Source organism: Colletotrichum lupini, chromosome 8 (genome assembly GCF_023278565.1).
Source record: "Colletotrichum lupini chromosome 8, complete sequence".
In the NCBI taxonomy this organism is placed as follows: Eukaryota; Fungi; Ascomycota; class Sordariomycetes; order Glomerellales; family Glomerellaceae; genus Colletotrichum; species Colletotrichum lupini.
In genome coordinates, this window is record NC_064681.1 from 481,424 (window position 1) to 508,988 (window position 27,565).

General features: G+C 52.3%; 12 protein-coding genes and 1 non-coding gene across 13 annotated transcripts; 4 read left to right on the top strand and 9 right to left on the bottom strand.

Moving 5' to 3' along the window:
* Positions 1-36: 36 nt before the first annotated feature.
* On the top strand, positions 37-3,318 carry CLUP02_14626 (uncharacterized protein; the record flags this gene model as incomplete). Its single annotated transcript, XM_049293553.1, has 12 exons — positions 37-257; positions 320-421; positions 472-529; positions 600-909; positions 986-1,158; positions 1,316-1,456; positions 1,667-1,751; positions 1,871-2,010; positions 2,088-2,529; positions 2,609-2,741; positions 2,833-2,926; positions 3,043-3,318. 12 exons carry the CDS (start codon positions 37-39, stop codon positions 3,316-3,318), a joined length of 2,175 nt encoding a protein of 724 aa, XP_049150699.1.
* Positions 3,319-3,455: 137 nt separating this feature from the next.
* On the bottom strand, positions 3,456-4,688 carry CLUP02_14627 (pre-mRNA-splicing factor 38B; the record flags this gene model as incomplete). Its single annotated transcript, XM_049293554.1, has 2 exons — positions 3,456-4,545; positions 4,606-4,688. The coding sequence occupies 2 exons, from the start codon at positions 4,686-4,688 to the stop codon at positions 3,456-3,458; spliced, it is 1,173 nt and encodes a 390-aa protein (XP_049150700.1).
* Positions 4,689-5,385: 697 nt separating this feature from the next.
* On the top strand, positions 5,386-6,228 carry CLUP02_14628 (uncharacterized protein; the record flags this gene model as incomplete). The annotated part of the gene is made up of 1 exon (XM_049293555.1): positions 5,386-6,228. One exon carries the CDS (start codon positions 5,386-5,388, stop codon positions 6,226-6,228), a length of 843 nt encoding a protein of 280 aa, XP_049150701.1.
* A 689-nt stretch (positions 6,229-6,917) lies between these two features.
* Positions 6,918-7,607, top strand: CLUP02_14629 (60S ribosomal protein L37; the record flags this gene model as incomplete). The annotated part of the gene is made up of 3 exons (XM_049293556.1): positions 6,918-6,921; positions 7,025-7,276; positions 7,462-7,607. 3 exons carry the CDS (start codon positions 6,918-6,920, stop codon positions 7,605-7,607), a joined length of 402 nt encoding a protein of 133 aa, XP_049150702.1.
* A 485-nt stretch (positions 7,608-8,092) lies between these two features.
* Positions 8,093-9,485, bottom strand: CLUP02_14630 (uncharacterized protein; the record flags this gene model as incomplete). The annotated part of the gene is made up of 4 exons (XM_049293557.1): positions 8,093-8,293; positions 8,349-8,591; positions 8,759-9,055; positions 9,231-9,485. The coding sequence occupies 4 exons, from the start codon at positions 9,483-9,485 to the stop codon at positions 8,093-8,095; spliced, it is 996 nt and encodes a 331-aa protein (XP_049150703.1).
* A 101-nt stretch (positions 9,486-9,586) lies between these two features.
* CLUP02_14631 (uncharacterized protein) lies at positions 9,587-10,147 on the bottom strand (the record flags this gene model as incomplete). Its single annotated transcript, XM_049293558.1, has 4 exons — positions 9,587-9,628; positions 9,689-9,773; positions 9,906-9,956; positions 10,017-10,147. The coding sequence occupies 4 exons, from the start codon at positions 10,145-10,147 to the stop codon at positions 9,587-9,589; spliced, it is 309 nt and encodes a 102-aa protein (XP_049150704.1).
* Positions 10,084-10,170, bottom strand: CLUP02_tRNA289. Its single transcript has one exon. It is a non-coding gene; the product is annotated as a tRNA-Glu (tRNA).
* Positions 10,171-11,298: 1,128 nt separating this feature from the next.
* On the bottom strand, positions 11,299-12,876 carry CLUP02_14632 (uncharacterized protein; the record flags this gene model as incomplete). Its single annotated transcript, XM_049293559.1, has 1 exon — positions 11,299-12,876. The coding sequence occupies one exon, from the start codon at positions 12,874-12,876 to the stop codon at positions 11,299-11,301; it is 1,578 nt and encodes a 525-aa protein (XP_049150705.1).
* A 747-nt stretch (positions 12,877-13,623) lies between these two features.
* CLUP02_14633 (uncharacterized protein) lies at positions 13,624-13,963 on the bottom strand (the record flags this gene model as incomplete). The annotated part of the gene is made up of 2 exons (XM_049293560.1): positions 13,624-13,648; positions 13,707-13,963. 2 exons carry the CDS (start codon positions 13,961-13,963, stop codon positions 13,624-13,626), a joined length of 282 nt encoding a protein of 93 aa, XP_049150706.1.
* Positions 13,964-16,461: 2,498 nt separating this feature from the next.
* CLUP02_14634 (uncharacterized protein) lies at positions 16,462-17,907 on the bottom strand (the record flags this gene model as incomplete). The annotated part of the gene is made up of 3 exons (XM_049293561.1): positions 16,462-17,174; positions 17,224-17,650; positions 17,701-17,907. 3 exons carry the CDS (start codon positions 17,905-17,907, stop codon positions 16,462-16,464), a joined length of 1,347 nt encoding a protein of 448 aa, XP_049150707.1.
* Positions 17,908-18,437: 530 nt separating this feature from the next.
* On the bottom strand, positions 18,438-18,818 carry CLUP02_14635 (uncharacterized protein; the record flags this gene model as incomplete). Its single annotated transcript, XM_049293562.1, has 1 exon — positions 18,438-18,818. One exon carries the CDS (start codon positions 18,816-18,818, stop codon positions 18,438-18,440), a length of 381 nt encoding a protein of 126 aa, XP_049150708.1.
* Positions 18,819-21,936: 3,118 nt separating this feature from the next.
* On the bottom strand, positions 21,937-23,584 carry CLUP02_14636 (uncharacterized protein; the record flags this gene model as incomplete). The annotated part of the gene is made up of 8 exons (XM_049293563.1): positions 21,937-22,093; positions 22,168-22,361; positions 22,470-22,547; positions 22,598-22,795; positions 22,870-22,894; positions 22,994-23,196; positions 23,272-23,437; positions 23,487-23,584. 8 exons carry the CDS (start codon positions 23,582-23,584, stop codon positions 21,937-21,939), a joined length of 1,119 nt encoding a protein of 372 aa, XP_049150709.1.
* A 1,472-nt stretch (positions 23,585-25,056) lies between these two features.
* On the top strand, positions 25,057-25,975 carry CLUP02_14637 (redoxin; the record flags this gene model as incomplete). The annotated part of the gene is made up of 3 exons (XM_049293564.1): positions 25,057-25,180; positions 25,249-25,451; positions 25,799-25,975. The coding sequence occupies 3 exons, from the start codon at positions 25,057-25,059 to the stop codon at positions 25,973-25,975; spliced, it is 504 nt and encodes a 167-aa protein (XP_049150710.1).
* Positions 25,976-27,565: the final 1,590 nt, after the last annotated feature.

Consider the following 27,565-nt stretch of genomic DNA (forward strand, 5'->3'; position numbering starts at 1 on the left):
GTATTAATCACCTTTTCTTTCTTCAGGTGATAGTCCATGGTCCACCGCGATCCACGGCTGTCAAAAATACACCCCATCCCAGCCACGCTCGCCCGCAGGGTGTGGCAGGGCCGCAGGGTATGGGTCGCAGGGTCGACCGGCTTTGGCGGCACACGCACAAAGTCTCACTCAAGCTTGGTATCTTGGTATCCAACCATCGACCTATCGAGGGGTCCTGGGCCCGGCCCCAGAGGGAGCCAGAGGAAGCCAGAGAGAGGGTTAGTTTGTCCTGGATGCTGCTTGTCGTCGCGTGCTCGTCGCTGCTGCACCATTGCTTCAGTAAACTCAACTTTCACGTTCCACCGTCTCAACTTTCTCCCCTATTCTCCACATCCGATGCTTCAGGACGGACAGGCGACTCTCGCAGGAAAGCACATGAGAGGTAGACCTTGACGCCCAGCCGCGCATGGCGAGATTGAACCACAATCAAAGGAGCTCTAACAATTCGCGATCGTCTCGCAAGCGCCAGAGCCGACTGAGGCCTCTCAGCGTTCAATTCCTTAAGCTGCCCCTACCCCTTTCCCGTTAAGTTTCCATAAGCGTCCAAACACCAACTGGAGCTCAACTTACACTCTCGCGTCGAATACGACAACCCGGGAAATGAGGGTGACGAGTTACCCGTATTCCCGTATGGCCCGCACATCGTACTCAAGGCAGCAGAGTCCAGAGGTCGCTTCGCTCGCCTCTTACACCGTTCCCGAGGGACGAGTGAACGACACCCTAGAAACCAGGCGCAGCAGCTTAGGTCTAAACGCGCGGTATCCCGTACAGGCCCTGCAAATACCGTTACCAAAACACGCACGCAAACAAAGAATCTCTCCATCAAGTCGGGGTTGCCAATGACTTCACAGGCCACTACGCACCAAGAAGGTACGGAGTACACTGACTGACCCGAATCCCCTCGTGACTAAACACCCAACTGAGACGAGGGGAAGCATCTAAACAGTAAACTGCAAAAAGGGGTGTGTGCGTTTGCAGCAGTCCCTTGCTTTTTCTGGATGCCAGAAACGCCCAGACTCGTCACGGCCTAGCGGTCCTGAAAGAAACCTAACCCAAATCTCAAAAGTCAAGACAGCGGCGGGGGGCCGACTCGGCGAGGTCATGATCGAGAAGTTGCAAGTGACTTACTTACTGCCGGAGATATCTCATACTGGTCAAGAGAGACAAGCAACAAAGGCAGAAGCGCTTCTTCTCATGCCCGAACGAGGAAACTCGACCTAATCCGGGCTTTGGGAAGTGAGAGAAAAGTAGACACAGACGTGAGTTGATGAGGTAGTCATCATCAACAGCCTCCCGCCGAGTCCAAAGTGCTTGCATGAGCTATCCGTACCTCGTCCCACATATCCCCATCCGCCCTGCAAAGTCGAGCATGTCACCTTGCGGATACAGATCCTCTGCCCAAATTCCCAACCCTCACGTGAGCTTACCCAGCATCGTGAACCTCTTCCACCTAATCTCCATCCAGTCCTCACCCACAACGAACCGTGCGTCGTCCGTTGAGTTGATACCGCACGCGAATAACCTTACCTTACTTTAGTCTACGCGTCTACCTGCCGTGCTACCTAAAGCTCTAAAGGTATCTGGGCCTCCAAGGTAGGTAGAGTAGCAGGCGAACAGACAATCACAGTGCGTCAAGGCGTCTCACCTCGCCAACCCTCCCAGTGTTTATCCCGTTTTCAGTGACACGCAGGGTATTCCGCTCGATACCCTGAGTTCGAACCTCGAACCGCCGAGGGGGGGGGGGTGGCACAGGGGAAAACTCAATTCAACCCCGGGCTCCTCTAAATCCTACCAGCCAACCTCACCGTGAAGGATTGAAGTGAGGCTTGAGGGCCAGGCTTGAGCCCTCGACCCAACCCAACCAAACAAAACAAAACAAACCATGCTCCCAACGTCGTATCGTCCAACCCCTTCACCAGACTTAGAAACGCGTTACAGATTCAAGCACCCATGCATCTCATCCCTCTCCATGTATGTACGGTACGGAGTACTGTACGGAGTGCGCACACTCTCCAATGCTCCATCTCACCCTCACTCGAAACCAACAGCGGTCCACCAGCTCCATGACGTCCGACACATCACCCACCGTCCGCCTTCCGCCCCCCCGGAACATGCCCCCGGGGCTCCATTCCCGCCGTCCTCAATGCCAACCCTCACCCGGCGACGAACACCCCGTGGCAGTGCCGTCCCGGCTGTGGCGCAGAACCTTTATTCAACTTTTCCCCATCCCACATTCCATTCCTCCTTCCACGCCGCTTTCATCCACTCAGGAAATTCGGCATCCTTTCATTCCCCTGGTATCCGCATTCCTCTCCCTCTCTCTCGTACCTGAATCTTCACGCGAGCGGAAACGCCACCGCCGTCATCTGTTCCTCTCACCATCACAATCCCTTCTCTCATTCCCATACGACAAAGAAGACCCTGGTATCCGTATTCCGGATATGATGCATCCCACCTTTCTAACCCCTTCACCCCTCTTCGCCGAATCAAGTTAGTCTCCACTGACAAAATGGACCCCCTTGTCGCCATGGATGATGGGGGTTCTCTTTCCTGAGCTTTTGTTTCACAGCCTTTCTTGGGCAGAGGCGTAATCAAGAACGTTCCTACCCTGCTTCCCTGGTAAAGGGGAGAGTGAAACGCCGTCTGCGAACATCTCACCCGCCCCGCCGCTACAACCTCATGCATCGAGTCGATGAGCAAGAGTGACATTTCCCCCTTCTACCCCGTAACGTGTGGCTTCCATTGAGAAAATCCCTTCTCGTCCGTACGGCAATTGAGGCTTGGACAACGTAGGAGATATGCCTGTGAGGTCTTCACATCGAGTGTCGAAGCAAACGTCATCCCTAAGAGCCAGTGTCGTGGCTTTTACGGCCTTCTGCCTCTGCAGGTGAGGCTGAGACTGGGAAGCAATGACGAATCTTATCTAGCATGATGTCCACCTATCCCCAACCCCTCAATTACCTCATCCACGATCCCTGAGTTTGATGATGCTTTCACTCGCAGATGGTCCAGATGAGGGCGTCAATTCTAGCCTCAGCCCATCTTGTGATGTATGTCTCTCAATGTGCTTTTTTTTCAATCGAATGTTGGGATATCCAAAACGATGCCGATTATTTCTACATTTTTCTCAGTAAAAATGAGCTTGTACACGGCATCCTGAACTCCCTCCGACGGCCACTCGCATGTAATTACTCCTCAAGTCACACCGCGCTCCTAAAACGAGACATCCACTTAAAATTCATCATCGATCATCAACGTACCAAAACTCCATCCAACTAATGCAAATGCTTCAAACGATACCCTGGGATGCATTTCAACAATGCAGACGCCTCCTGGCCATGACCCAAAGCCTGCTTCCTAAACGACGAACGCAATGCAACAAGAAAGCCAGGTCCACCGCCTCGCGCGTCAAAGACTCAATTGAACTCGGAAAACAACCCGCTCAACCCATCCTCCTTGCCGCGATCCCACTCGCGCTTCTCCCCGGCCTTGGCCCACCGCACATCCCGCTCGTCCTTCTGCTCGTCAGCCGCACCGCCCTCCCTCCACTTCTTCAGCATCACATCGGTGTACCCGGCCGCCCGCATCCGCTCCTCCTGGTTCTGCCGCCACTTCTGCCTGTCCCTGAACGCCTCCACGGCGTCATCCCAGTTCTCTCCCGGATGTTTGTCGTCGTCGGCCATCTCCACATCAATTTTGGGGTTGTAGTCTGCTTCAAAGCGCTTGTCGATACCCGAGGCCCCCATGGCGGTGCCCCGGCCGCGCGAACGGACTTGCTGCGGTGGTTCCGGCCCAATGAATTCGTCCAACGGATCCGAGTCTGACGTTGTCGTCTGGGGCTCCTGCTCGTGCACTCGCCCTCCGTCGCGGCGACGGCTGCTGCCCTTGATCGAGAATCCTGACTGTGGCCTCTCCCGGCTCCGGTCTCTGCGTGACCGGTGACTCTTCGACATTAGATCCTGTCCTTCTTCGTCTCGCCTCCTCTCCCTATCATTTCGCCGGGACTTTGACGCAGTCTCCCTATCCTCGATTGGCGACCGATGGCGGTGCCTCCTGTGCTTTTCGTCTGGTGAGCGTGACCTCCGCCGATCGCTCTTGTGTCGTCGACGGTCGTCCCGCTCCGAATCCGATCCGTCCCTTCTACTCCGGCGGTGTTTCCTACCGCTCTCGCGTTCTGGAGATTCGCTCCTGCGTTCTTTGTGATGTGCCCTCCGCGGCGGCGAGCCTTCCTTTCTGTGCGACTTCTCTTTCGACGTTCCCGATCGACTGAGCCTGGTTGTGTCCTTGCGGTCACCTAAGATGGATAGGATATCTCCCATCTGTCTCTTTCGAATATCCTGTGGGCCTGCCTTTCTCCGCTTCTCCTTCTCCTCGGCATGTTCCAGATCCTTCAAGCGCGCGCGAGACTCTGCGGCCTCTTTGGCTAGGAGATTCTTGTTGTGCGTATTCGTATCCTTGATGATGTGGCGCAGGAAACGAGTGTTTGGTTTAGGCATATTTGCCGGTCTAAAGGGAGGATCCAATTAGATGGTGACGTGAGGGACCCGGGAGAGTCGTGGGACGTACTTCTTGTCTGCCCTGCCCGTGACTGCCTCTTTGGCGAGCAAATCGGCGACGTAGTCGTCCGTGATCATGTCGTGGCTTGACATTGTGAGGCCTTGGTACCCAAATCGTAGATCCAAAAGGTGATGAGATGACCACGCGCCTTCCGATCACTTTTGATCAGGCTGATGGCTGCGGCATCCGGCAGCTAGCTGGGGTATGTGCCTCTTTTTGTCATGAATAGAACAGAAGCGCAGGGGTTCTAGAAGTGCCGGTCTCGGATCGATGAAAGAATTCGAAAGTAATAGCGACAGGGCTTTCCAACGAGGCTGTTGAATGAAGCGATGGAGAGGGGCAGCGGGGGTTCGCTTAGTTGAGAGGTGTCGTTGTCGCAAACTGCGGCGTTTGGAGGATTGATCGACGACTGCAGCAAAGGCCGCCAGAGTCACATCGACAAGGGACTTGGCGCGCAGTGGGATGAGCCTGCGCCATGCCTGCCGTTTCCCGCACGGCTAAGTACCTTATCAGCAGATAACGACATGTCGATGATAGCGATAAGATAAAGATGGCACCTTACCCAATCTAGACCCAAGTAAACAAACGTCACAAAGGTGAAGCGCCCACCTTACGTTAAGTTACCTTAATGACAGACCTCGGGCGCTTGAGGACAAAGAATTATCAACCGCGACAGGACCTCCCCCGCCGACATCATCTCCGACGCGCCAACGACGAAACTTGAATCGACAGCGCACCTACTGGGGCCAAGATATACGACAACAACACAGCTAATCGGGATTCCAAAAAATGGACGCGGGAAAGGCGGCCCAAGTGCTGCGCAAAATCGAAGACCTTAATGAGAACCATGAAATCTCAATCATCAGACTCAGCGAACCCATCTCCAGCGCCGTCGCGCAAGAATCACGGCAACGGACGTCAGACGCATCCAACGCATCCCAAGATGCCGCGACACCAGCCAGCCTAGAGGCCGACCTCGAACACTACAAGGAGCTCTTCGCCAAGCTGCGGTTCTCCTACGTAGAGCAAGTCACTAAAGAAAAGTTCATACGCGCCATCGTTGGCGATCCGCCTGTCATCGTCACGCCGCAGGAGAATCTGGAGCTGGAAAAGGCGAACCTCGAAGCCAAGGCGCAACTCAAGGCGCTCAAGGTGGAGGTCGCAGACATGGTGACGGAGTTGGAGAGGAAGGGCAAGGAGCTGGCGAAGCGGTACGAGAACGTGTCGCTGGACACGACGAAGCTGAGGGAGCTGCCCGACAAAATTGCCGAATTGGAGGAGCAAGTGGCAGAGCTCAAAGAGTCGCAAGCACCGGGACAGAGCCCGATGATGAACCTGCCTCTCGCGAGGACCCTCGAACTGGTGGACGAGAAGAAGAGGCAGCAGCAGCAGTTGGATCGCGAGCTGGAGCAGTTGCAGGCCAAGGTGCCGCGCAAGAGAAAGGAGTTGGAAAGGCTGCAGGCTGAGTTGATGCCCTTGGAGGCCAAGAGGCAGAACAGCACGGCAGCTGCCAAGGAGGCGCGAAGGCGGAAAGATAGAGCCGGTGGTGATGCAGACGACCTCGAGGAGCGGGGCCGCTGGTTGAGAGCCAGCGAGGCGGGGCTCAAGCAGATGTTGGATATCCAGGGCTGAGAGGGGGTTGGTACAACGGGCGGATGGCAAGACGGTGGACGACGTGATGATTTTGTATACCCGCACACAGCAGGCCCGGTCATGGGTTAGGAAACGGCGTTCCCAGGCGTTTGGAGATGACATGAATTCACGGACTCGCTTCTACTGATACACGGTTGCTCGATTCAATGGCGCCAAGTAATGCCATCACTTAATGGTGAAACTCGGCTGCATCTCTTGCCTGCCTCTCATCCTCATCGCTTCCCTGAGTGCCATTTGCCGTATTATATAGTCGCTGACACACGACACGAGAAGCATCCGCTGCAGTCTCAAAAAGACGAAATAGCCTCAAATGGGGCTGTCCAGGGGTTTGTCACCAGCAAAAAAAAAAGATGGATTGGCGGCTGGATAACAAGACCCACCAATATTTGAAGACAGGGATGCTGCGGCGGTGCACAGGCAGGTCGAGTCCCCTGGCTGGCCGGGGAAGGTGTTGATTGGACGAAGATCGAACCCTCGGTCACGTGTAGTGCCATCCACGAATTTTCAGAGTGGCCGAATGGGTAGGCCCCACCAAGCCCAATCCTCTCGCTTAGGTCACGCACCACGAAATTTGACAATCGAGCGTCTTTCTCGATTGATTCCTCCGCGAACCAACTAACCGACCAGCAACCACCGAACACCATCGTCGACCACCGAATACCGCCAAGATGAGTACGTTTTAGCCGCCGCCGTCGTCGCCATCGTCTTCGCGACGAAAGGTTGACCATTTCACGCCGTTCCGATGGACTGACCGATGTTATTTTTTCTTGTATAGCGAAGGGTACCTCCTCGTTTGGTAAGAGACACAACAAGACGCACACCTTGTGCCGTCGTTGCGGTAAGTGGCATCTACATGGGAGAGAGTCGAGTTCTGGTTTACTAGGACGCGACCACTTGCCAAAATTCGAGATTCGATGCGGGTTCAAGAGACTGATCAATTTTCATGTGTTTTCAGGTCGCCGATCGCTTCACATCCAGAAGCACACCTGCTCTTCCTGCGGTTACCCCTCGGCCAAGACCCGCAAGTGTACGTTTTATCCTCCCGAACGACGAACCCAATCCGAGTCCCCAGCCATAATCAACATACCAATCCCCTGAGATGATCTCAATTTCACGCCACATCTTCTACGTCAACCCAAACCCAGCAACCACACAAGAACCATGAACCGGGAAAGATGAAGACGAGTTACTGACGTAGGATGCGATTTACAGACAACTGGTCCGAGAAGGCCAAGCGGAGAAAGACCGTCGGCACCGGCCGCATGCGCTACATGAAGGACGTCTCCCGCCGCTTCAAGAACGGCTTCCAGTCCGGTGTCCCCAAGGGTTCCGCCGGCCCCACCGCGCAGGAGTCGTGAGCGATGATTGGAATGTGATTCGGGTCGACATGGGGAGGTATCTGTGCAATCGAGGGCATTCGGGCGATGGGGGAATGAAAAATTGAGATCGAGGCGGGGGGCCAGGGAAGGCGTGGCAACGCCGCCGGAGTCTTGTCTACTCGGGAAACGATATCACGAAAAGAAAACAAGGGAAAAATCAGCTCCTTTCTTTCTTCTGCTTTTCTTCCCTCCCCCTCTGTCTCTCTCACCCCTCCCCTCGTTTTTTTTACTCGGAAGCAAAGCCAATATCAAAAAAAGAGTCGAAACAAAACCAAAGCATTTGGCCAAAAATCGAAACGGGTGTTTTTACGTCTTATGTTATCTCGCGCGCGGGCTCTTCAAGGGGATAAACTCACTTTTTTTTACACAAGGGAAAAACGGATCCTGAGGGAAAAGAGAAATGACTTTGCTTGTCTTGTTCACTCACTGATCCCATACGCAACTGGATAATGGTGAATGGCCGATTAATGGGGGATTTCAGGGATGAAAAACATCGTACTTTGACGTGACAGATTGGATATCCCCTCATCGTGAGATAATTGCTTGCGTTCGAGGGGTATATCATATCCCGATTCCAAACCCCTAGCAACCCCTTCAAGCCCTCTTCGAAGGATGAACAGCCTGACCGCAACACGATGGGTGGTGACATTCAACTTCAACCCTTCCTACACTCCATCACTGTCCCCTCCCAAACACCTTGACGCTCCCATCCCCACCAACAAAGTACAACAGTTCCGTCTCCTCGGCCGCCCTGTCCTCTTCGCCGCCCCCTCCAGCCGTGACCCTCAACACCCCGCTGACGTCGCTCGCGTTGCCCGTGTCAAGCAGCCTCAGACCAATCACCGTCTCTGCGGCATGCGCCAGCCCGAGAACGAGACTCGCGTGCTCCTTCTCCAGCGTCGTGGTCTGCGCCGCGATGAGAGGCTCGTCTGCGGCAACGGTGATGATGGAGGCGTGTACTTTCTGGATGATGTGTCAGTGAAGGACCCTTACTTGATTTGATAATGATAAAAAAAGGTGGGAAGGATATCTCATCGTTGATGCAAAATAACTTGCACACAAAAGTTGCAAACGATACCTTCAGGGAGAGAAGAAAACGAGCCAGAAACTAGGTTAGTAAGCGTACGTACTTCTTGCACACCAAGCAACATATCCCTCAACGCAAGACCCGTGAGGTCCTCGCCAGACGCAGCGAGCAAGAGGTCCGGCTGGTCCACAATCAGAACCGTCTTCGCATCCGCCGCGGACACATCGGCTACCGCGCCGTCGAGCTCGCGCTGGACATCAGCCAGCCTTGCCCCGCGGATGGTCCTCCGACCCTTGGGCGTCGTCGGCGGCGGCGCCTGATGAGGGGAGGAAAACAGCCCACTCAGCCCGTCTACGAAGACGAATTTGCCGCTTCTTCCCAGACCTTCTAGATCGAGGCCCTGTGGTGCATGGTTAGCGTTTTGTTATTTTATTTTTTCAATTACATTCCAAAGTGCTGTGTGCTGGCAAGAAAAATGAATGGTGAAAGTGAAAAATCTCATTGAAAATCTCATCGATGGAGGGGTTGAAATTTCCAGTGAGGGGCATTTCACGTCAAGTAGCAAGCAAACATACCAATCTCCCAGCGCCTTCCTTCCAAAACGCAAAATCTCTCAGGAAGCTCACAAGAACGACGCGGACGTCCTCGCTCTGCGATGCAGAGGCGGCCCCTTCCTCACCAGCGGCGTTGACTTTCCTGAGATACGTGTACAGGTACCGCAGGACGAGCCAGTTGGTGCTGGCGCCGAGGACGCTGGTGAGGAGGACCTGAGCGTACTCGTACGGGAGGGCGAGGTAGCTCTCCAGCAGGTGCGGTATCCTCGTCGCCATTTTTTAATTTGCGTATGCTCTTATGTGTAAATGTTGTATGAGAGACGGATGCTTGGTTGTTATGTTCATGTAAGTGAGGGCCTCACTCAAAGTCAGTAGAGTCATTGTGCTATTTTCCGCTGCGTCTGGGTGTGGTGGGGCTCCTTTGGCAGTGTCGAGAGTGGTTGGCACTGTGTTGGACTGGACCTCTTAGCAAAGCTGACTCTAAATGAAGGTCGTCCTGTCGCCGTCATGAGCCTCGCATTTTGATCAACTACATGTTGATTAATGTTAGAGACATATTCAATTCTATTCGTCTTGGTTCAAGATTGATGCGCTCCAAATGAGTTTTCAGAATGCTCGGGAATCAATTTATAGAATCAAGCTTAGTCCATATGAAACTACTTTTCGAGCTCATCATTGTTCTATAGTTAGTCTTACGGAGGCTGTTTCATGAACACAAAAGGTACCTTCACCTTGGATGGGTAGGTACTAGGTGAGGTGTGCAGTGCTATCTACCAGTGTATCATTCATCGAATCCTTGGTCATGACGTGTCAGTCCCTAAAACTAGGTAGCCAAAGTGAGTGAACACATCGTCAACATAGCAAAAGCAAAACATTCCGAAACCGAGAATCGAACTCGGGGCTATGCCTAACCACTCATTGAGATGAGAGGGCATCATGTTGGCCACTACACCATATCGGATTGGATAAAAGTTCCCCACGGCAAAGGAGACTAAGAGTGGTGGGCGACGTGACTGGTGGGATGCTAGGTGGATCTGGAAACACCTTTCGTGGACTTCGACGCCATCTGAAGCACATTGGAACAAAGTTCAATGTCGTGGAGGTTTTTAGATCCCAGTTCATTTTGCTGCTTATGGGTCATATACTTTCAGCATTAGAAAACCCAAGATGTGTCAATATTGTTTGTGAGGTTAGACGGTTGAAGCGGAAAAGCTCACCTACAAGGTTTCCCGCACAACTACAGAAACACATAAAAGCCGATGATTATCAGTGACCATGCCTTTTATACTTTGTTAGGAAAGCAAACACTTGTAATCACTCAATAACTTCCAAGGCAGTCTTTTCCATACGTGCAGCCCATCCCCTCAAGTAGAACGGGGAGCAATTCCAGCAGAGACTCTGGGTCCTAGCAGACTTGGAACTTCCCTTCACCGGATTGAAGAGTCTTCTCACTCCAGTTGATTACCAACGCACCTCGAAGCTTCAACAAGCAATGAGGGGCATTCACATATCAGATATACCTTGCTACATCACTGAAGTAAATCAAAGTGGAAAGGCAGGGCCTGTTCGCATTCGGTTGGATCTATACATACGCCACGAGGCTACGATTGGCAGAGTGACCCCTAAAGAGCGGAGCCCAACTGACCTCTGTCGTGCGTACCCTCGTTTCCAAGCAGGTAGGTTATAGTTTATCAAACACACTCTGAGATCATAGTTCGAAAACAACATAACACTAATGAGTCTTCTGCCCTATCATAGTTTGCTCCAATACCTATAACTAGACGCTCCACCCGGAAGATAATTACTCATGAGACTCAGGATCAGAAGCACGAGCTTGACGGCTCAGCGCGTCGCGTTCTCTCCGGAAAGCCTCAGGCATCCTGACCTTGGCTTTCAACTGCGCCGCCGACATTGGGCGTCTCCGGGATCCTCTCAATGAGCTTGGCTGCACACTTGACTCTCTCTGAGGATCCTCGTCCTTGCCATGAATCCATGTAATTTCCTCTGACACTGCTTCCGCGCTAGATTTCAATGACATTCGGGGGCTCGGAGCCTCAGTGGATGAACTTGCGCGAGTGACCTACTCTTCCTAAGAGCCATCACCCTTGTGTTCCTGGCTGGCCTCCTCTGCTTCAGCTGCTTCCGCATCTGCCTCCAGAGACACCGAGGGGCTCTGGGTCTCAGTCAACGAGCTTGGTTGCGCGACTGAATCTCCTCGAGGATCCTCGCCCTCGTGTCCTTGGCCGACTTTGTCCGCTTTCAATCCTTCCTTCCAGGCTGCCATCAAAGATTGTATGAAGGCAATGCCTGCGGTCTCTGTGTAAGTGATTCGTAGGGCGGCGGCCGACGAGCTCAGTCCTGTGATGGTATCTCTCTCCGCCGCTGTCTTCTCTGCGGCAGCCTTCTTCGCAGCCCTCCTCCCCTTCGCCTTCGACCTCCTCGCTCTCTTCTTCTCCTTCTCCATCTCTCTCTTCTTGATTCTCGCCTTCTTTCTAGCGATTTCTCTCTCCCGCTTCAGCCATTCTCTTGAGTACAACAGATTGCAGGAGTACCTATCGGAGTCATGTTCTCCGAAGCGTTCGAGCAGCCAATTTTCGAAGTGCTCATCTCCTTTGCCATTTTCCCAATCGAGAGGCCACCAGCCACCAAAACTATGAAATCGGTCAAGATCGAAGCATTTGGTAGGATGCGGAGGGTGAGGAAACCGCGACCATCTGTCGACGGGATCCCTGAGTTTGACATCGATCATACAGATATCGTAGGAGATGAGACAGACTCTTTGCGTCTCAAGGAGGGTTGATTTGTTCCGCATGGAGATGAGTACGTTCTCTGGCTCAACGTAGTCATGCCAGACCCCTTTGTATATCTGTTTGATGGTTCCCTCGATAAGTTGAGCTAGAATGTCCAAGCGTTTCTCAAAGTCGAAATGAATCGAATCAGGGCCGTTCGGGACCAAGTAAGTTCGTTGTGTGGGGGGGATTAGGACGTCATCGTCGTCGTGGCCGCATATAGCTTGAATGCTGCTTCCCTCGATGTACTCCAGGAGTACAAGGCCAACATGTCGCGTCTTTCCCTCGCAGTCTGGAGAGTAGCTCGTAAGACAGGTCGTCCAACAGCCGTAGTACTGAGGGGCGAGATGCGGATAGCCAGTCAGGCCGTTCTCGTGCAGTTCCTTGTACGCGCCAGCCTCGCGACTCAGTCTCATGTCGGCTCTGGATGTATCTTTCCAAAAGGGCAGATCCTCGGGGAATGAAGTGCTATAGAACAAGGGATCAAAGATCTTGGCGACTGCGACTTCTTCCTTGTCGGGAAGAGGAACCTTGGGATCGCATCTGGGCATGTGAAGGATCTTGACCAAGACCACTTGGTTGCCGCGACCGTGACCGCCAGAAAGGACCCTTACAACCTCGATGCGCAAGCTGTTGTCTGGATTGTCGTGCTGGTCTGTATTGAGAAGATAAGGCTGGTTCTCGTCGTCGAAACACCGAGCCGTTTTGGACATTCCGGCCTCTCGCTCCGACAGGATACTCTTTTCTCTAAGACCCTCTGGAAATTTGTATATGTTATGACCATACGGGTCTGGCGGCGAGTGAGGAAACAGGGTAAGCTGCGTCGTTGCCTGATATTGCGCGATGGGCACACTGCGACTAGCGTCGGAAGAGGCCATGATGTGCGATGAACGACGCCTTGTGTAAATGTGCGTGCCTATAGAAGTGATAATGTCAGCTGAAAATTTGAAGATGCTAGGTGGAGAATCAAGAGTGGCCTGCGAAGAGGATATGCAGAAAGTAAAGTGGGCGATTACCAGTTATTTACCTCATGCGACAGACACTGACTTTATAATGGCAAGTCCAAGCCGAGTCGGAGGGCGGTAGAGGGAGAGAGGTGCGACTCAGCGGATCAGAACAATGTTTATCAACGCTGAGTGATGACCTTGAAGGGTGGAAAATATGGGTGCTGGTTGGTGTCCTCGGAAGATGGAAGAAAAAAGAGGTGTATCGACTAGGAACCTTGGAAGGTGGAAGAGAAGTATGGCTGCTTGCCTGAAAAGCTTAAGTCGAGGGCGGTCGAAAATCTACCTCGTTTTGGAAGTCTTCTGTGTCTTCCTCATCATCGTCGCTCGAGCTGTCCGATGCATCCTCATACATGCTGTCGTCATCGTCATCGCCGTAATCATAATCGTCTTCGTCGGCTTCATCATCCTCCTCCTCCTCCTCGGCCGCGGCCTCGGCCTCAATGTCCATGAGAGAGATGTATTGATCGTCTGGGATTTCGTCCTTGGTAGACCACTCAAGCAGTCAATAGATACGATAAAATAGGAGATCCCATCGAAATAAACTTGATTTTTGAAACTACAAGCCCAACTACGTGTTCCATATGCTTTTCTTCTTAAATCTCCTGATGTGTGGTATCCTTAGTTCTCAGTTGCAGCAGCAGACCTAATAAGTAACGAGGGCATTAGAGCATGACTTCTGCTTCAAAAATATCACGACAGACAAGAGGCGGTAAACAGGACGCTCAAAGAGTGGTAGAGGGGTGAGAGACAGTACCTGTCCGCCGCGACCAGACTTGGAATTGCTGCAGCACTTTAGCGCCGAGCAGCTCTCGCCCTTGTCGCCGCCCTTGGAACACGTTCCCGCCTTTGCGCATTGGCGGGTCTCGAGGAGGGAGGGGAGGTTGACGGAGTCGAGGTTGCTTGGGACGGCGACGGCGAGGGTAGCGAAGAGAGCCACGAGGACTGATGAGGCGCGCATCTTGGTTGCGGAAGGTGTCGTACGGGGTTTGTTTTGTTTATGGGTTTGTGAGTTTGGTAGACTACGTTGGGATTGATGAAGACGGCGTGATTATGTAGTTTGATTATGCTGTGTAGAGGTGATGCTGGAAGTTGATAGCTGGGAGGACGAAATTCGAGGGGTTCACGGCGACTTGTATATCACTCTGCCTCGATCCACCACCCAGGCGTGGTTTGCGATCGACTCGCATTGTCTCATGGGAGGCACCCACGCATCCAACCTCAAGAGGGTGAGAACGTTTGACGATCCTTAGGCGAGAACCGAATCCAGAGTGCTGGGTGAACCGGTCCCGCTCGTTTGGGGCCCGTCTGGTCTGGTCTGATGTCGTGCTGGCTTACCGTCTGAGAGGGAGATCCGGAGTACTGGGGTTGTCTGTATGCTTTGGATGGGACGTATTCAACAACGAGTGGGTAGATCACCATTCTACCCCTTGTTCGAGATGAGCCGCGCATGAAGGAAGCTCGACCTGTTCGGAAGGCATCGCGAGTGTCACGAGTCAATAGTACCACCTTCTGAAGGGTACCTTGGAGAGGGACTTTGAAAAGTCTCCGGGCGTCTTGGTATCTGGGTATCCTGCTCGTCTTGTGAGGCAGGCGAGGCTTGTCCCAAAATTTGGGTGAAGTGAGTTGATTGACATGACTTGGCGCGCGCGTAGGTCTCGTTTCAAGGCATCCTAGAAGATCAGGGTTCGAGTCAAGATGCCGCGTGGTAGGCCTCGTTCCTGACGCATGGGAAACCAGACGCCTTGCACGCTCGCCCAAAGAGAGGAGGAAAAATCTGTAATGAAGAAAACAGCAGGGGCTGGGATGGTAATTCTTTTATTTTAGTATCATTGAGTCGTCTGATAGTTGTGTTGCCTTTTTCCGACGGAGTTTTCTTTGTGACTGACTGGTCTGATGTTTTGGCATTTAGACTTTGAACGTCAAAACGTGTACGCTTCGTCAGCCTCCAGCTCTCACTTGCCCGTGTCTTCTTGGTCCATCGTTCTGATCGGACAACGCTGTCGTAGGCATGCATATACCATCGTCTGCGAATCCGGATTTCGCGTGTACGGGGGAGATGGACCTGTTCGAGATCTTCCCACGGATACCTCAACCGCACTACGCCCTTGGCGAAGATCATAAAAAAAAATGATGGATGTTCTGGATACTACATCGCACCCATTCTCGTCGGTTTGACAAAGAGACGCGGGATGAACGTAGATGCTGTCGATCAATGAGGTTGGCGTTCTCTCAGGCTCTCCCCGTGGCCATTGCCGCATCAGGTAGTCGCTACTCACAAACGGCGCGTCTTACTGGTTCGGTGAGAGTTCCGCGCGACAGGGGTCTGCTCACCCCCCACCGAACGAGGAACGCCAACGATGGATTCAGAAAAAGACCACATCCACAGACTTTTCCGTCTGTGCCCATGTCTGACGGGGACACTAGAACATTGTTCCGATTCTGTATCCGTAGTCTCGAAGATGGGAGGATTCCCTAGAAACCACCGGCGGATGACCACGTGCCTCAGCTCTCTGACAAAGTCCGAAGGTCGCCTGGGGGGGGGGGAGGGAGACCCGCTATTTACGGCATTGCCCGTTTCTAGAACGAGTCTCTCGTCTCGGGTTGCCCTGCATCAGCCGGATTTACACCGCCGAGGGGGGAAGGGTAAACGTCTCAGTCTCATGTTGTATAGGTAGAATTTAAACTTTTAGTGGCTCAACTTCCCCGCCACCAGGCATCCTCAGACGGTGGAGGCATACTTTGAGTTGAGATGGGATTAGATGGGTTGTGTTCATGCACGATCAGGGCATCTTCCCCCCCCTTCCCTCTATTTCTCCGTCCGGAGTCTCCCTTCTTCCGAGGCCTATCATCAGAGGCTCTCCTGCCTCAAGTCTACGTAACTTTGTAGTGTCGCAATGACTGCTTCGCTTGCGGTTGGCGTTCTTGATCTTGAGAAGAAACATGATCACAAGAGGAGAGCCTTCCGGTCATTGATTCAGGCTTGTCGCAGGCGAGGTAATGAAACCCCCTCAGTCGATAGCACGAGTTAAACAAATGCAAGTGAGCTCAGGTGACACCACAGCATGGAGTGACTCGTCTAGATCAAGGTAGTGGAAATCGCCCTGTCATCTGTATCCTATGAACTTTCGATGGCACGCAACTCAATACCAGATAATTGAGCTTTGTACCCGGCTGAAAGACTTGCCCTGCTGACGTATACACGTGAGGGGCAAACTTTCTTCACATCTCGTCATTGGAGCTGAATCTGGTATATAAACTTCCATGTCTTGATATACAAAGCCATACGACAAAACATGACCTCCACCGTATACGCCGCGCCCAAGCAAAATGGTATTTTGGTTCTCATCGTCCGTTCCAAGCATCCTTCACGTACTCAATTACACCTATTAAGGCGACCAATAAACAGAAGCTTTGCGATACAATCTGTTCCAGCTGTCTGTCTCGACAAAGACACACTCAGAAGTACCCGTGCTTTGGGATGGCAACAAAGATGGCGGTGAAGACACCGCCAACGAGAACGGCACATAGCATCGCCTGAAGGAAGATGGTGTCCTGGATGGTGCGCAGAGCAGGCTCCTCAATCCACACCTCGCGGTCAAAGATCTTGCGGACAATGTTGCGCTTCTCATACTTGATGACCCAAGGCTCCGACTCATAGCTGTTGTTAGATCCAAACGTGTCGAAGGAAGTCTTGCGGTCGTCATTCTCCTCGTCCACGAAGAGCTCCCAGGGACGAACATGACGATGGTGCATGCCGTGGAGGACAACACACATGCCCTTGTAGGCTGCGACCAAGGTGGAAATGCCCAAAACCCATCCAATGGCAGCCAGTGCTCGCCATCCGCGGCCCGCACGGCTGAGAGTAATCAAGATGGCGACGACAAAGGCGATAGCAATGAGACCAACGCCGAGAGCCCGGGCGAAGAAGACGCGAGCGGGGTTACCGTTGCAGATGGACCAACGAATGAAGTTGGGGTGAGCTTGCTGGCGGAGAGAGTTCTCAATTACTTTGATGGCCAAGCGACAGGCCGTAGGATGGGTAGTGTACGCAAGGGCGTGAAGAGTGGCGTCACGTTCCTTGGCCGAGAGGTTGAGCTGTCGCGGCGCACCCTCCATAATGTACGTGGCGATAACACGGTCAATCTCTTCACGGAATGGTTGTATGGTGACTAGATCCAGTCAGCAAATACCTTGAAGCCCTCGAGTCTGACAGCTTACAAGGCTGCTTGGCACCCACGGCCGCGAATGCATCACTGGCCTGAGAGCGGTACGAATCGGCATTCGACACGCCTTGAGACCCCGTGTAGACTGAGCCTTCGTAGTCGTTTGGGGTGCGTGGAGGGGTGTGGAAAGGGTTGTTGGAATCTTGCACGATGCCGCTCGTGGTACCCTTCTTCTCGAAATCGGTTCCCTTGAATATCTCTTGGCCGGGCTTCTTGCGCATCCTCTGTGACTTTTCCTTGTTCATGCGTTGAAGCAGATCAGTCTCCATGGTTTCGGTCCACTCGGGAGCGAGAGACATGTCAGACGTCTTTGCTTCCCCAAAACGCTTCTGGAAGTCCCGGTGCCAGAGGAAGAATTGAAGGTTTTCCGCCGCATGCTCAATATATATCAGGTAGTTCATGAAGTCACGCACGGTACAAGGCTATCAAGTCAATACTTTGGACAGTATCAAAGTCATGAGAGGCAACCTACAGGACATGTGCCACCGTTGATAATCTTGTCAAAAGTGAGCGACTCCGGGATGCCCTGCAGTTTTCCAGAATTGCCGGAGCGCAAGGATGAGGAGGTGTTGCTCTGCTTTTCATCGCCACTGTCAGATACATCTGAAGTGCTCCCGCGAGCTGAGCTGGTGTTGCTGACGTATACCGGTCGGCGGTAGGTGAGAGGTAGAAGACCCATAGTTGGATATTTGATAGAAGTGTCACGAAATGTCGCAGTCTGGTTGGTAGTAGGTGCAGAAGCGAATGGAATAGGTGGTCTTAGGTTCTAGGGTGTAGGACAGTGAGTGTGAGTGAATGTCCAGAAACCTGTGATCGAAAGAGACCGCCTTTAACTTGTAGTATCCAGGTCCGGGAATGACGTTCCACGAGTAAGACCGGACAAAGTTGGGGGAAAGAGAGTAGTGTTGGGCTTAAGGTAGGGTTGGAACGAACTACAAGCTACTGCACAATGAAGAAAAGTGCTCGCCTTGCGGGAGGGGTGGAAGGGGTTGGGAGTAGCGAAGAACGCAACTAAGATGGGAGGTGAAGGAACGGGGGGTACGGTTGAGGGCACAAGACGACTGATATAGCAGTGAGAGAAGAAAATCAGGTGTAGGCGTAGGCGTACCCGTGAACCCGTGCCCAGATATCTCGAGAGTTGAGGAGAGCCGAGGGCTGCTGGGGAGGGCCAGGACGATGGCCAGCCCCACACACATTTCGACGGAAAGACTACTTTATTTGGCCATGACTGGCTTCCGTTGACGGAGAGGGCTGAAGCTGGGCCAATCCAGAAAGCGCGAAATCGACCTGTAGCCGGGGTCCCTGTGGGACACTGGGACTTGGGATGGGTGAGGCGTCCAGACGTTTGTTGTTTCCTGGCAGAATGCGGACGGGTGGGAACGGCATGGTGTGTAGGGATGTGCTTTCTTCTCGGACTTGCTTGGTGATGCTGATATTGAGGGCACGCTTGGCAGGCATGGAGGACGACGCAGAAGGAATAGCGCACCCGCGTGAGGGTGGAGGCGATGTACCGTGCAGTACGGAGTAGGCATGTATCTTTATTTCTGAATTTCTGTATGCAGCATGAGATAGTAGAACATTGAGAGACATGGCCCTGGCCGTGGATGCATGTGGGTATGAAGGAGAAGAAGCAAGAATGGCGCTAGCAACGGCATCGTTGGTTTTCAAAGTTTACGCAGCGAGCCCTTGCTTACCTGGCACGCCCGGCGTTGTTGTGGCCATTGTTTTGGACAATACGAAGAATCAGAGCGCTTTGCGTTTGCGTTTGCGAGGCGAAGGCCCAAACATCTCTGCTATGCTATGATGACAAGACAAACGAGGACTGAGTGAGCCAAAAGCGGTGCAACGACGTGACCAAGTGACCGGGCGCCTCAAGAACGCCCATTCTCCCATTGCAGACCTGCTTCGAAGCCATAAGTGACGAAGCTCCCGAAACAGCGAAATCACTGTTGATCTCTTGCAGCATCGTGGCGATTGGTGGAGTGGCCCGGCGCTAGCATCGAGGCTTTCCTGAACGAGTAAGGAGCGTCTGTTCGGCTGAGACAGTTCACAGCTGGGCTTGTCTTCCCTGCTTGGGGAAAATCGACCCTGTAGGTAGAGCGCAGAGTTGGCTGGTAGAAGGTACGGATACCTGCTGCATGGGAGATTGCAGGAGATCGGCAAGAGGAGAGCATGGAGAAGAGACCCAAAGGCCTGGAATGTTCTCAGACCGGTGTGACAATGATTAGTGAAGTCTTTGGTGAAAGCCGTCAAATGTTCGTCGAGTGCTGATTTCGCCTCAAGTTGTTGCAGCAACAACCTGACATGACAACAGCCAGCATCCGAAGTTGGTTCGAGGTCAAGCGAGACATGGGCGAATCCTTAGAACTCGTTTCTCTAAAAGCTCCAGGGGACCGGGCCCGGGGCACGGAGGCGTAAAAGGCGGCCGTAAAAAGGTGGACCATGACGAGAGCAGGCGACGCCTCCCACATCAAGCCTCCAGAATTCAGACTTGCCATCGTCGTCTAGTGATGGACGGAGAAGAGCTCCGGGTCCGAGAGGCCGAGGCAGGACTCCCTTTGTTCTTCATGGTGCTGAGTTCATCAACGGATGAGGCGAAGGCTTCCGGACTGAGGAGACTGTACCTAGTCCATCAGTCCCCATCCCCAAAGCCCGTCAAGCCGGATCACAAAAGGTGCTAATAGGTAACGTAACGTGGTCCAAGTCGAGTTTGACTTTGGGTCTAGGTATCCCAGTCGCCTAACGGCGTTCAGGAGATATTGATCCGGCGCAGGGCAGGCTGTGAACAGACGGTGGAGCTACGACACAAGCGCGGGATTGCTGAGAGAGGCGTGCCTGGCGTGCTTGATGAGAAGTATCCGTACGTAGGTATCCCCATCTGACCGGGGGAAGAGAGAAGACGAAGATGAGAAAAAGAAAGACAAAAATGCTGCCCAGGTGGAAGGGAGGAGAAAAAAAAGAGGCAAGGGGTTGGTGGTGGTGAAGGTACCTATTCCTCTGTACTACTGAGGTACTAAGGTAAGGTAGGCCGGAAGGTACCTAAAGTACTGGCAGGGTCTCCTGAATCAACGGTCTGTGCGCGTTCCTTCCCCGAGATCGATTGACGATGTTTCCTCCCCTCTCTGTACAGTGAGGACCCATTAGTTTCAATACACCTCCCAGTGCGTCAGCGTAAACCCACTAACTTCATTATACTAATATAAGTAATATCTCTGCGATTTAAGTAATAATCATAACTAAAAAAAATCTTAAAAATATTTTACTATTGAAATAATATGAAAATTATTTTTATAAAGTTTTAGTAATTTTCTCTATTACTTAATTGATAGTTAAAAAACTAGTACCCGAGTTTTTTTAAAAACGTACTAACAAACACAGTATTATTCGCACTCTTGACGCCCTATAATCCACTATAAGTAAAATTCATCCTCTTATATTTTAACAAAGATTTAATAACACAACGAATTTAATATAAAACCTAATATAACTTTTTAATATAATAAATTATTACTTAATATATTATATTATGTTTTTATTTTTATTTTTATTGTTATGCTTAATGCTTAATTTTACTGTTGAAAATCCCTGATTTTGCGGGATACTGTGCGCTGTATGGACACTAATGGGTCCCCACTGTACCTATCCGTACCTTGTTCGCACCTGCCACAGGACTCTCAAGAAACGACTTCCATTTGCAAGGCAGGGAACCTTACCCGGGCAATAGAGTTTGAGCGTTCGAATTATGTAATATGCCCGCCTGAATTCCTTTTCTTCCCAAAGTTCATCAGACGACTGCAACGACAGACAACTCAAAGATCAGACGAGATTACTTACACGAATCCTCTCCACCAAGGCCGGCCACCTTCAACCAGCCCCAAACAGCATTTGCTTTTTGCCACATTATCATCTCATGCTAATACTCCCCTCCCCTGCCTGCTCCTCATGCCAGGTATCTAGTCATAGTGTCAAGGCTCTCCTCAGCGAACCAGATCGGTCAGGCTAGAAGCAGTAACGAGGCGACTAGCCTCTTCAAACCATCCCTGCGAAGAATGTGAAGAAGAGTTTGAAGGGGCGCCTTGATCATGTCTTGTCGCTAATCGATAAATCTATCCCTGCTTACACCAACGGCCAATCAAACCACCACTCAACCACCACCACCTTATCCTAGCTCCTCACTTCCACCCACCGTCACCCACAAGTTAGACAAGTCCAGCCAGCCTGAGAAAACCTCATATCCAGCCTGTCGCACCAAATCACCAAAAGCCTTAGTAGACTACCTCGACTTATTCGGTCTCGCTAGTGTCGCCGACCATGGTGACATGGTCGCCGTACCTAACCATCACCCCGAGGTCAGTCTTTGTGCGTCCATCCCCCCTCCCAGATTTGTGCCAACCGTTTTCCGAGCAGCGCCTTTTCTGTGTAGCGTCGATGAACCAGCTATCCGATCGAGCCAGCTTTCAGTAGCTCTACTGTGCGAATCGGCCGCCTGTCACATTGGCAAAGACCACATCTTACTCCAACCTCACCTTCGCACTGTCGCACTGCAGCAGCTGTCGATGCAGAGGACAAGATAGCATTCCATTCAGGTCACAAAGCTGAAAATACCCCTGGTGCAAATCATTGCAGTCATCTCGAAGCGACCCCCCTCCAGCGGGACGGACGGCCCAAAGAGTGGCCAGAACCCCTGTGCCGAGCCAAACGTCACACGTTACCCGATTGCGACGCTGCTTCCGGCCCGAGAGGAACAGATCGCCGGGCATGTTTCCAGCTGCGTCCTGTACAAGGTATTGGCTCGCCTATCGTGCCGCAAAATGACCATTGTGTGTATCTGTGACTGCTCTGAACGCGGCGTGATCATATGCAAGCTGATGGTTTTCGTCACAGCCCGTCGTCTCTGCTCTTCTTGTTTGGCTTCTGGCAAAGCTACATTTCTTGGTACCTGTCCTCAAAAGCCTTGATTGGAACGATGACAGATTCGGGCAATCTCATATAACAACGCGGACCGTCGGCCGAGGTTGATGCTTTGCTAATTGCCATCATCTCGTCCTCGCGCAGGGGCCTCTCCCTTCCCCTAGCTCTCGCATCGTCTCTCTGGTCTCCATAACCGCCTCTTTGGATCGTGGCGTCAAGCTCCTGTCATGCGCTTGGCGACCTGGACCACACGACGCTAAGTCTTCCCTACGTCTTTCTACTCGAAACCAAGAAAATTCTCTAGCGTGGGTGGACCATGGCACAACTCACCTTCCTATCTTCGCTGGCAAGATGTGTTCCATGAGAGTCAGGAGCGTGCCGCCCATGTGCTGGCCTAAGGATCTTGACCTAGGTGTGTAGGTGCTTGGCTCCCAGGATCAGAGGGGGCAGTCACTCACACTTCCCGCCTCGTGGAGAACTCGCGAATTCCTCGTGGGCGGCTTGCTAGTCATATTTACGCCTGTTTTTGGTATTTCGAACATTGGCCTTCTATGGAATGTCTTGACAAGATATGTGCCTGTCTCGTTCCTCATCTGATTGATAACATTTCCCCAAATCTCAAGACATGGCGGCGCATCTTCGACAGTGATTTTACACTAGATCAATTTATCCAACAGACGCACAGGTGTCAGTCGAGAGGATTCTGGACTCATTACTTCGAGACAAAAACCCTGCCGCCAGGAACACGAGCCATACTACGAATCATTGGAAGTCGTGCCCCTCTACCTAGTCTATGGGAAGGATTCGGATCTTTGCAGTTCTGACAATGTCTTGGCACAGAGGACAGATTTTACCAGTGCCTCTCAGAGATATCAACGGTATTCACATCAACGCCATCCCGGAACCACCTCTCTGTGTCTTCAATTTTGACATCGTTCCCGCTCATCTGTCTCTTGCGCATAAGCCCGTTCTCAGCAAAGGTCCAATCCTCGAGACCATACGTCCGCCACCATTGTCCCGACTCATCATGCCACTCATACCAGAATTGGACGGCAATCTTGTTCCAATGGTCAGTGATCTCTCATAAGCGCAGCCACAGCTGCCGGGTCAACGGTGACTCCGGGGGGCTTACCTTGTTATCGGTGAAGGCGAACAACTCCTTGCGCAGTCGGTAGCCATTCTCCTTCTCCCACTTCTTGGTGAGCCATTGCTCAATTCCATCTCGACCCTGGAGAAAAGTGTCTCTGTTGCGCCAGATGGAGTCGGGCGTGTAAGCCATCTTCACTTTTGCGGGGTTTCTGCGGCGATGTCAGTGGGCGTCTGCTTCGGTTGCTGAGGGGCACGGACTTGGAGTTCCATCCATCCTGGGCAGCCTTCACCTTGATCCTCGCGGTTTCCTCGGTGAAGGGTGGGAACGGCGGTCTGGCTTCGTCTTGGCTGGTCATGATTCAAGCAATGCGATCTTTCCAAGTGATGATGCCTAAAGTCATGGAGCTATCGCCATGGCAAAGACAGCAGTTTTGAACATGTCAATTATGCTGGAAGAAGACACAAACACCGGACGATTCAACCAATCACAGACACGGGCTGCCGGGGGTTCGGCCTTTGTCAGCTGTCACCAGCGCCCTTGGCAAACACCGCGGGTTCTGCTCTGACGAAACGACGTCAGATGAGGCGCAAAAATTTTGATTTTCAACCTTTCAGTTCTAGTTGAGGAATTTCAATCTAGCTTGAGCATGATGAGTCTTTCAAACTTCGGATGGCTTGCGGAGTGAGCGCTACAGCAACAAGCAACGGCCGACGCCGACGCAACTTCTGCCTCATCACACAGAGCCGCGCTGACTGCAGTTGCGGTCTGTCGTTGTGTGAACCAGGTACCGCAGGATTGACTTTACTGAGTACAGGCAGCTGGTTCTTCAGACGATGAAAGTCAGGCAATTCCAGACAAGCACATGCTCGCCGACTTTGTACCATCTGCACGCCAATGACCACCAACATCCAGAAATGTCACGCCGCCCGGGTCTGGAGTACCCGGACCTCGCCATGATGACAAAAAGGCTCCCAGAGTCACAACGTCTTGGCACAGTAACTCCGAAGGACGTTGGTAGAAGGCCGACAGGCTGGATGCTCGGACGGCCGAGAGGGGCCCTTGTTCGCCTCCCCCCACCGGGGGAGAGAGGCCGGGGATCGGAGCCCAAACGGACGCGGCATAAATTCCCGGTCTTGCGTCATGTCACTCTGTGGGCCGAAAAGGTGCGCATTTCGCTGGTGTTATCAGAGTTCAAGGTACATGTCATCTATTCGTACCTCCCCCATACGGATATTCTGTCTGTTGTCACTTTGAATGCTGCTGTTATCTACCTTACTAAGTATCTTACCTTGTACCTTGAGCAAGGGGAAAAAAGATACTTTGCATCATGGCTTCCAAACGCGAAAGCGGGCAAACAAGAAAGACAACTCTCCAGAGTTCCGAGACAAATCAAACCGTCGAGTGCCTCTTGTTAGTGCAACGGTAGGTCCCCGTGGTCCGCACTTTTTTGCCCACTTGTATGCCCGTATTCGTCACAAAAAGACTACCTGTCGTGCCTGTGCCTGAGATGGTCGGCGGTGGTCCCAGGAAGGAGTGGCCGCCCCGCGGCTAAGGAGCGTAGTATCCGTATCTCAAATACAAATCATCACGAGCTCCACTTCCCTGGAAGCTCGCAGAATTGCGCCTGGGACCCTGACTCGGCGATCCCTCGATATCCCGCCCACCTACGGAGTACTAATTCGCCCTACCTTCCTTTCCTTTATCTGATCTTGTTTTCCCTTTCCTTCCATTCTTCAACCAAACACTCTACTACCAATCCACTCTCACATCTCCAACGCACTTCTCTCTTCACCAATTTCCTCAACCAACCCACACCAAATCATCAAAATGTCTGGTCTCAAGGTCGGCGAGCAGTTCCCCGAGGGCGTTGCCTTCCAGTACATCCCCCACCAGGAGGAGACTGCCGACTTCAAGGTCTGCGGTATCCCCATCAAGTACGACACCGCCAAGGGTAAGTCTCTCTCTATCAATCGAAGCATCACAAGATCCTCTTGGCTAACTGCTCCCGTCTCCCAACAGAGTTCAAGGACAAGAAGGTCGTCATCGTCTCCATCCCCGGTGCCTTCACTCCCACCTGCTCCGCCTCCCACCTGCCCGGCTACATTGAGCACAAGGACGAGCTCAAGGCCAAGGGCGTCGACCAGGTCATCTTCCTCGCCTACAACGACCCCTTTGTCATGTCCGGCTGGGGCAAGGCCAACAACATCAAGGACGACTTCATTGTGAGTTTTGCCCGTTTCTGTCTTGCTGTTTCTGTTGCATCTTTTTTTCTTTCTCTTTTTCGACTTGCTTTCTTCAGCTAGCTCTAGCTGTGCTGTGCTGTTGCGTTGTGTTGTTTTACCCCTCCCCCTCTTTCCGTGGAGCTCACCCCTTCACCGACTCCGATAAACGCCGCCCCACCCCCCACTCTGCTCCTCCACAAGGGGGTGGGAAAAGAGTCTCAACATGATACCACGATACGCTCAAGTCGCCTCACCCGCGAAGTTGCATTCGTGTCTTCTCTCATCTTTCATCGCGCGATATCCCGGCCACCGTCACAAGCGTTGATGAACTAACCCGGCTTTCCCAGGTCTTCGCCTCCGACGCCAACGCCGCCTTCTCCACCTCCATCGGCTGGAACCACGGCGAGCGCACCGCCCGCTACGCCATCGTCATCGACCACGGCAAGGTCGTCTACGCCGAGAAGGAGACTGAGCTCCAGGGTCTCGAGGTCTCTGGCGCCGAGCCCGTTCTCAAGGCTCTGTAAAGAGTTGGTACCTTGTGCCACTTGAAGATTTAATGATTTTTGCGTTGGGCGGGTTCCTTTTTTTTACATGATGAGAAATGCCCAAGACATGGTCTCTTTTATAGACGAAAGAGGGGAAAGAAAGGGAAACCTTTTTTCCGACGCGCGTTTAGAACAAAAGCTCATATTAGAATTTTTGAACTTTCGTTAGACGAAGATTGGGGCGGTTTTCGGATCACGAAACCACTTTCTTCCGCTTATAGAATAGAGACAAAAACTGAATGGTTCATGAGACCTGTCCATGTTTCTGCCTAGCCTGAAATACTTGATCCGATGACTGGAACGTGAGCTGTTAGATGCTTCGGTAGAGCTAGTAGAGCAGACGGACTTCGTCTCGGTAGCGGGGCTCGGAGATGCGATATTGCCGCGAAGAGAGACGGACGAGGGGAAGGAACCACAGGAGGAGGGGATGGTTGTCTTTCCCCCGACGCAGGTCATGGTGTTGTCGGATACTTGCACCGGGTAAGCTCTATTACGCAGGTGTATGTTACATGTGCGGCTCGTTTCCATAGTAGGCATGATGCGGATAAACTTGGGGTATCTTGACCCCAAAAGATGATGGATGTCCAGAGGTGTGTGTTTGATATGTTCGTGGAGAGAAAGGCTAGAGTATGATGTTTACTTGGAGTTTACCCAGCGGGCTTGATGTACTCGAGTGAGGACGAGGGTATGGATGTCTGTCGATGGCCGTCTTTTACAATAAGGGTTCTGGTGATGGCACGACAAATTCTGAAAATACCCTCCCCCACATGTCCACTGTAAGATGGGAGAAGAGATTTTGAGCTTTGTCAACGTTGATCGTGTGGAGTAAGCTTCAGTCCTCATTCCGAGCGCGGGAAGTCGGGGGATCAAAGGAGTTCTACGGTCCCTCTACTTCCGTTGAGGGGAATACATGATGTGGCAGCCACTACGAAGCGCATTTTGTTTGATGCTTCTCCGGCTCGTAGCTTCGCTCCGGGAACAACGCAGGAAAGGGAACGGGAAGGGTTGAGCTCGTAGATGAGTCCCGGGATCTATTGCAGTACATCCGCCTCTCAAGATCTCGGCGACTGTCTCCCTCGCATGTCAACCTCCAAGAATCACGTCACCATTCAAATGATACAAAACACAAAAAGACTAGTCACCAAAGTACGGGATTCGAGGATCAAAAATGTTGGTAAGAATCCCCCGTTGGGACAATTCCATGCAAATTCCGTGCTACCCGTGAGATTGTGTAGTTATAGAACCCCAAAAGTCCCCGTTTCAAAGCACAATGAACCCTCGACTCCAATCAAGTTTTTTTTGAACCTGGTCGTATTGTGCCTTTCACCAATTCGTTTGTTGTCAGAAGCGTTCGTTCCTTCTCTAAAAACGGTCTCCATCCTCACCAGCCGGAGGGTTGAAAGAAAAAAATCCTAACCCTCGGCCGGGATTGGTCGGTGGCCGTTTCTGTTCTTTGCTTCCCGCATGTCACACCAGCCTCACGCCGTCTCGACAGAGAAATGTTTTTACTCTTTTTTTATTTCATCATGTCAAGAGAAGAAAAACCCATCACGCAAACCCAAATTTTTT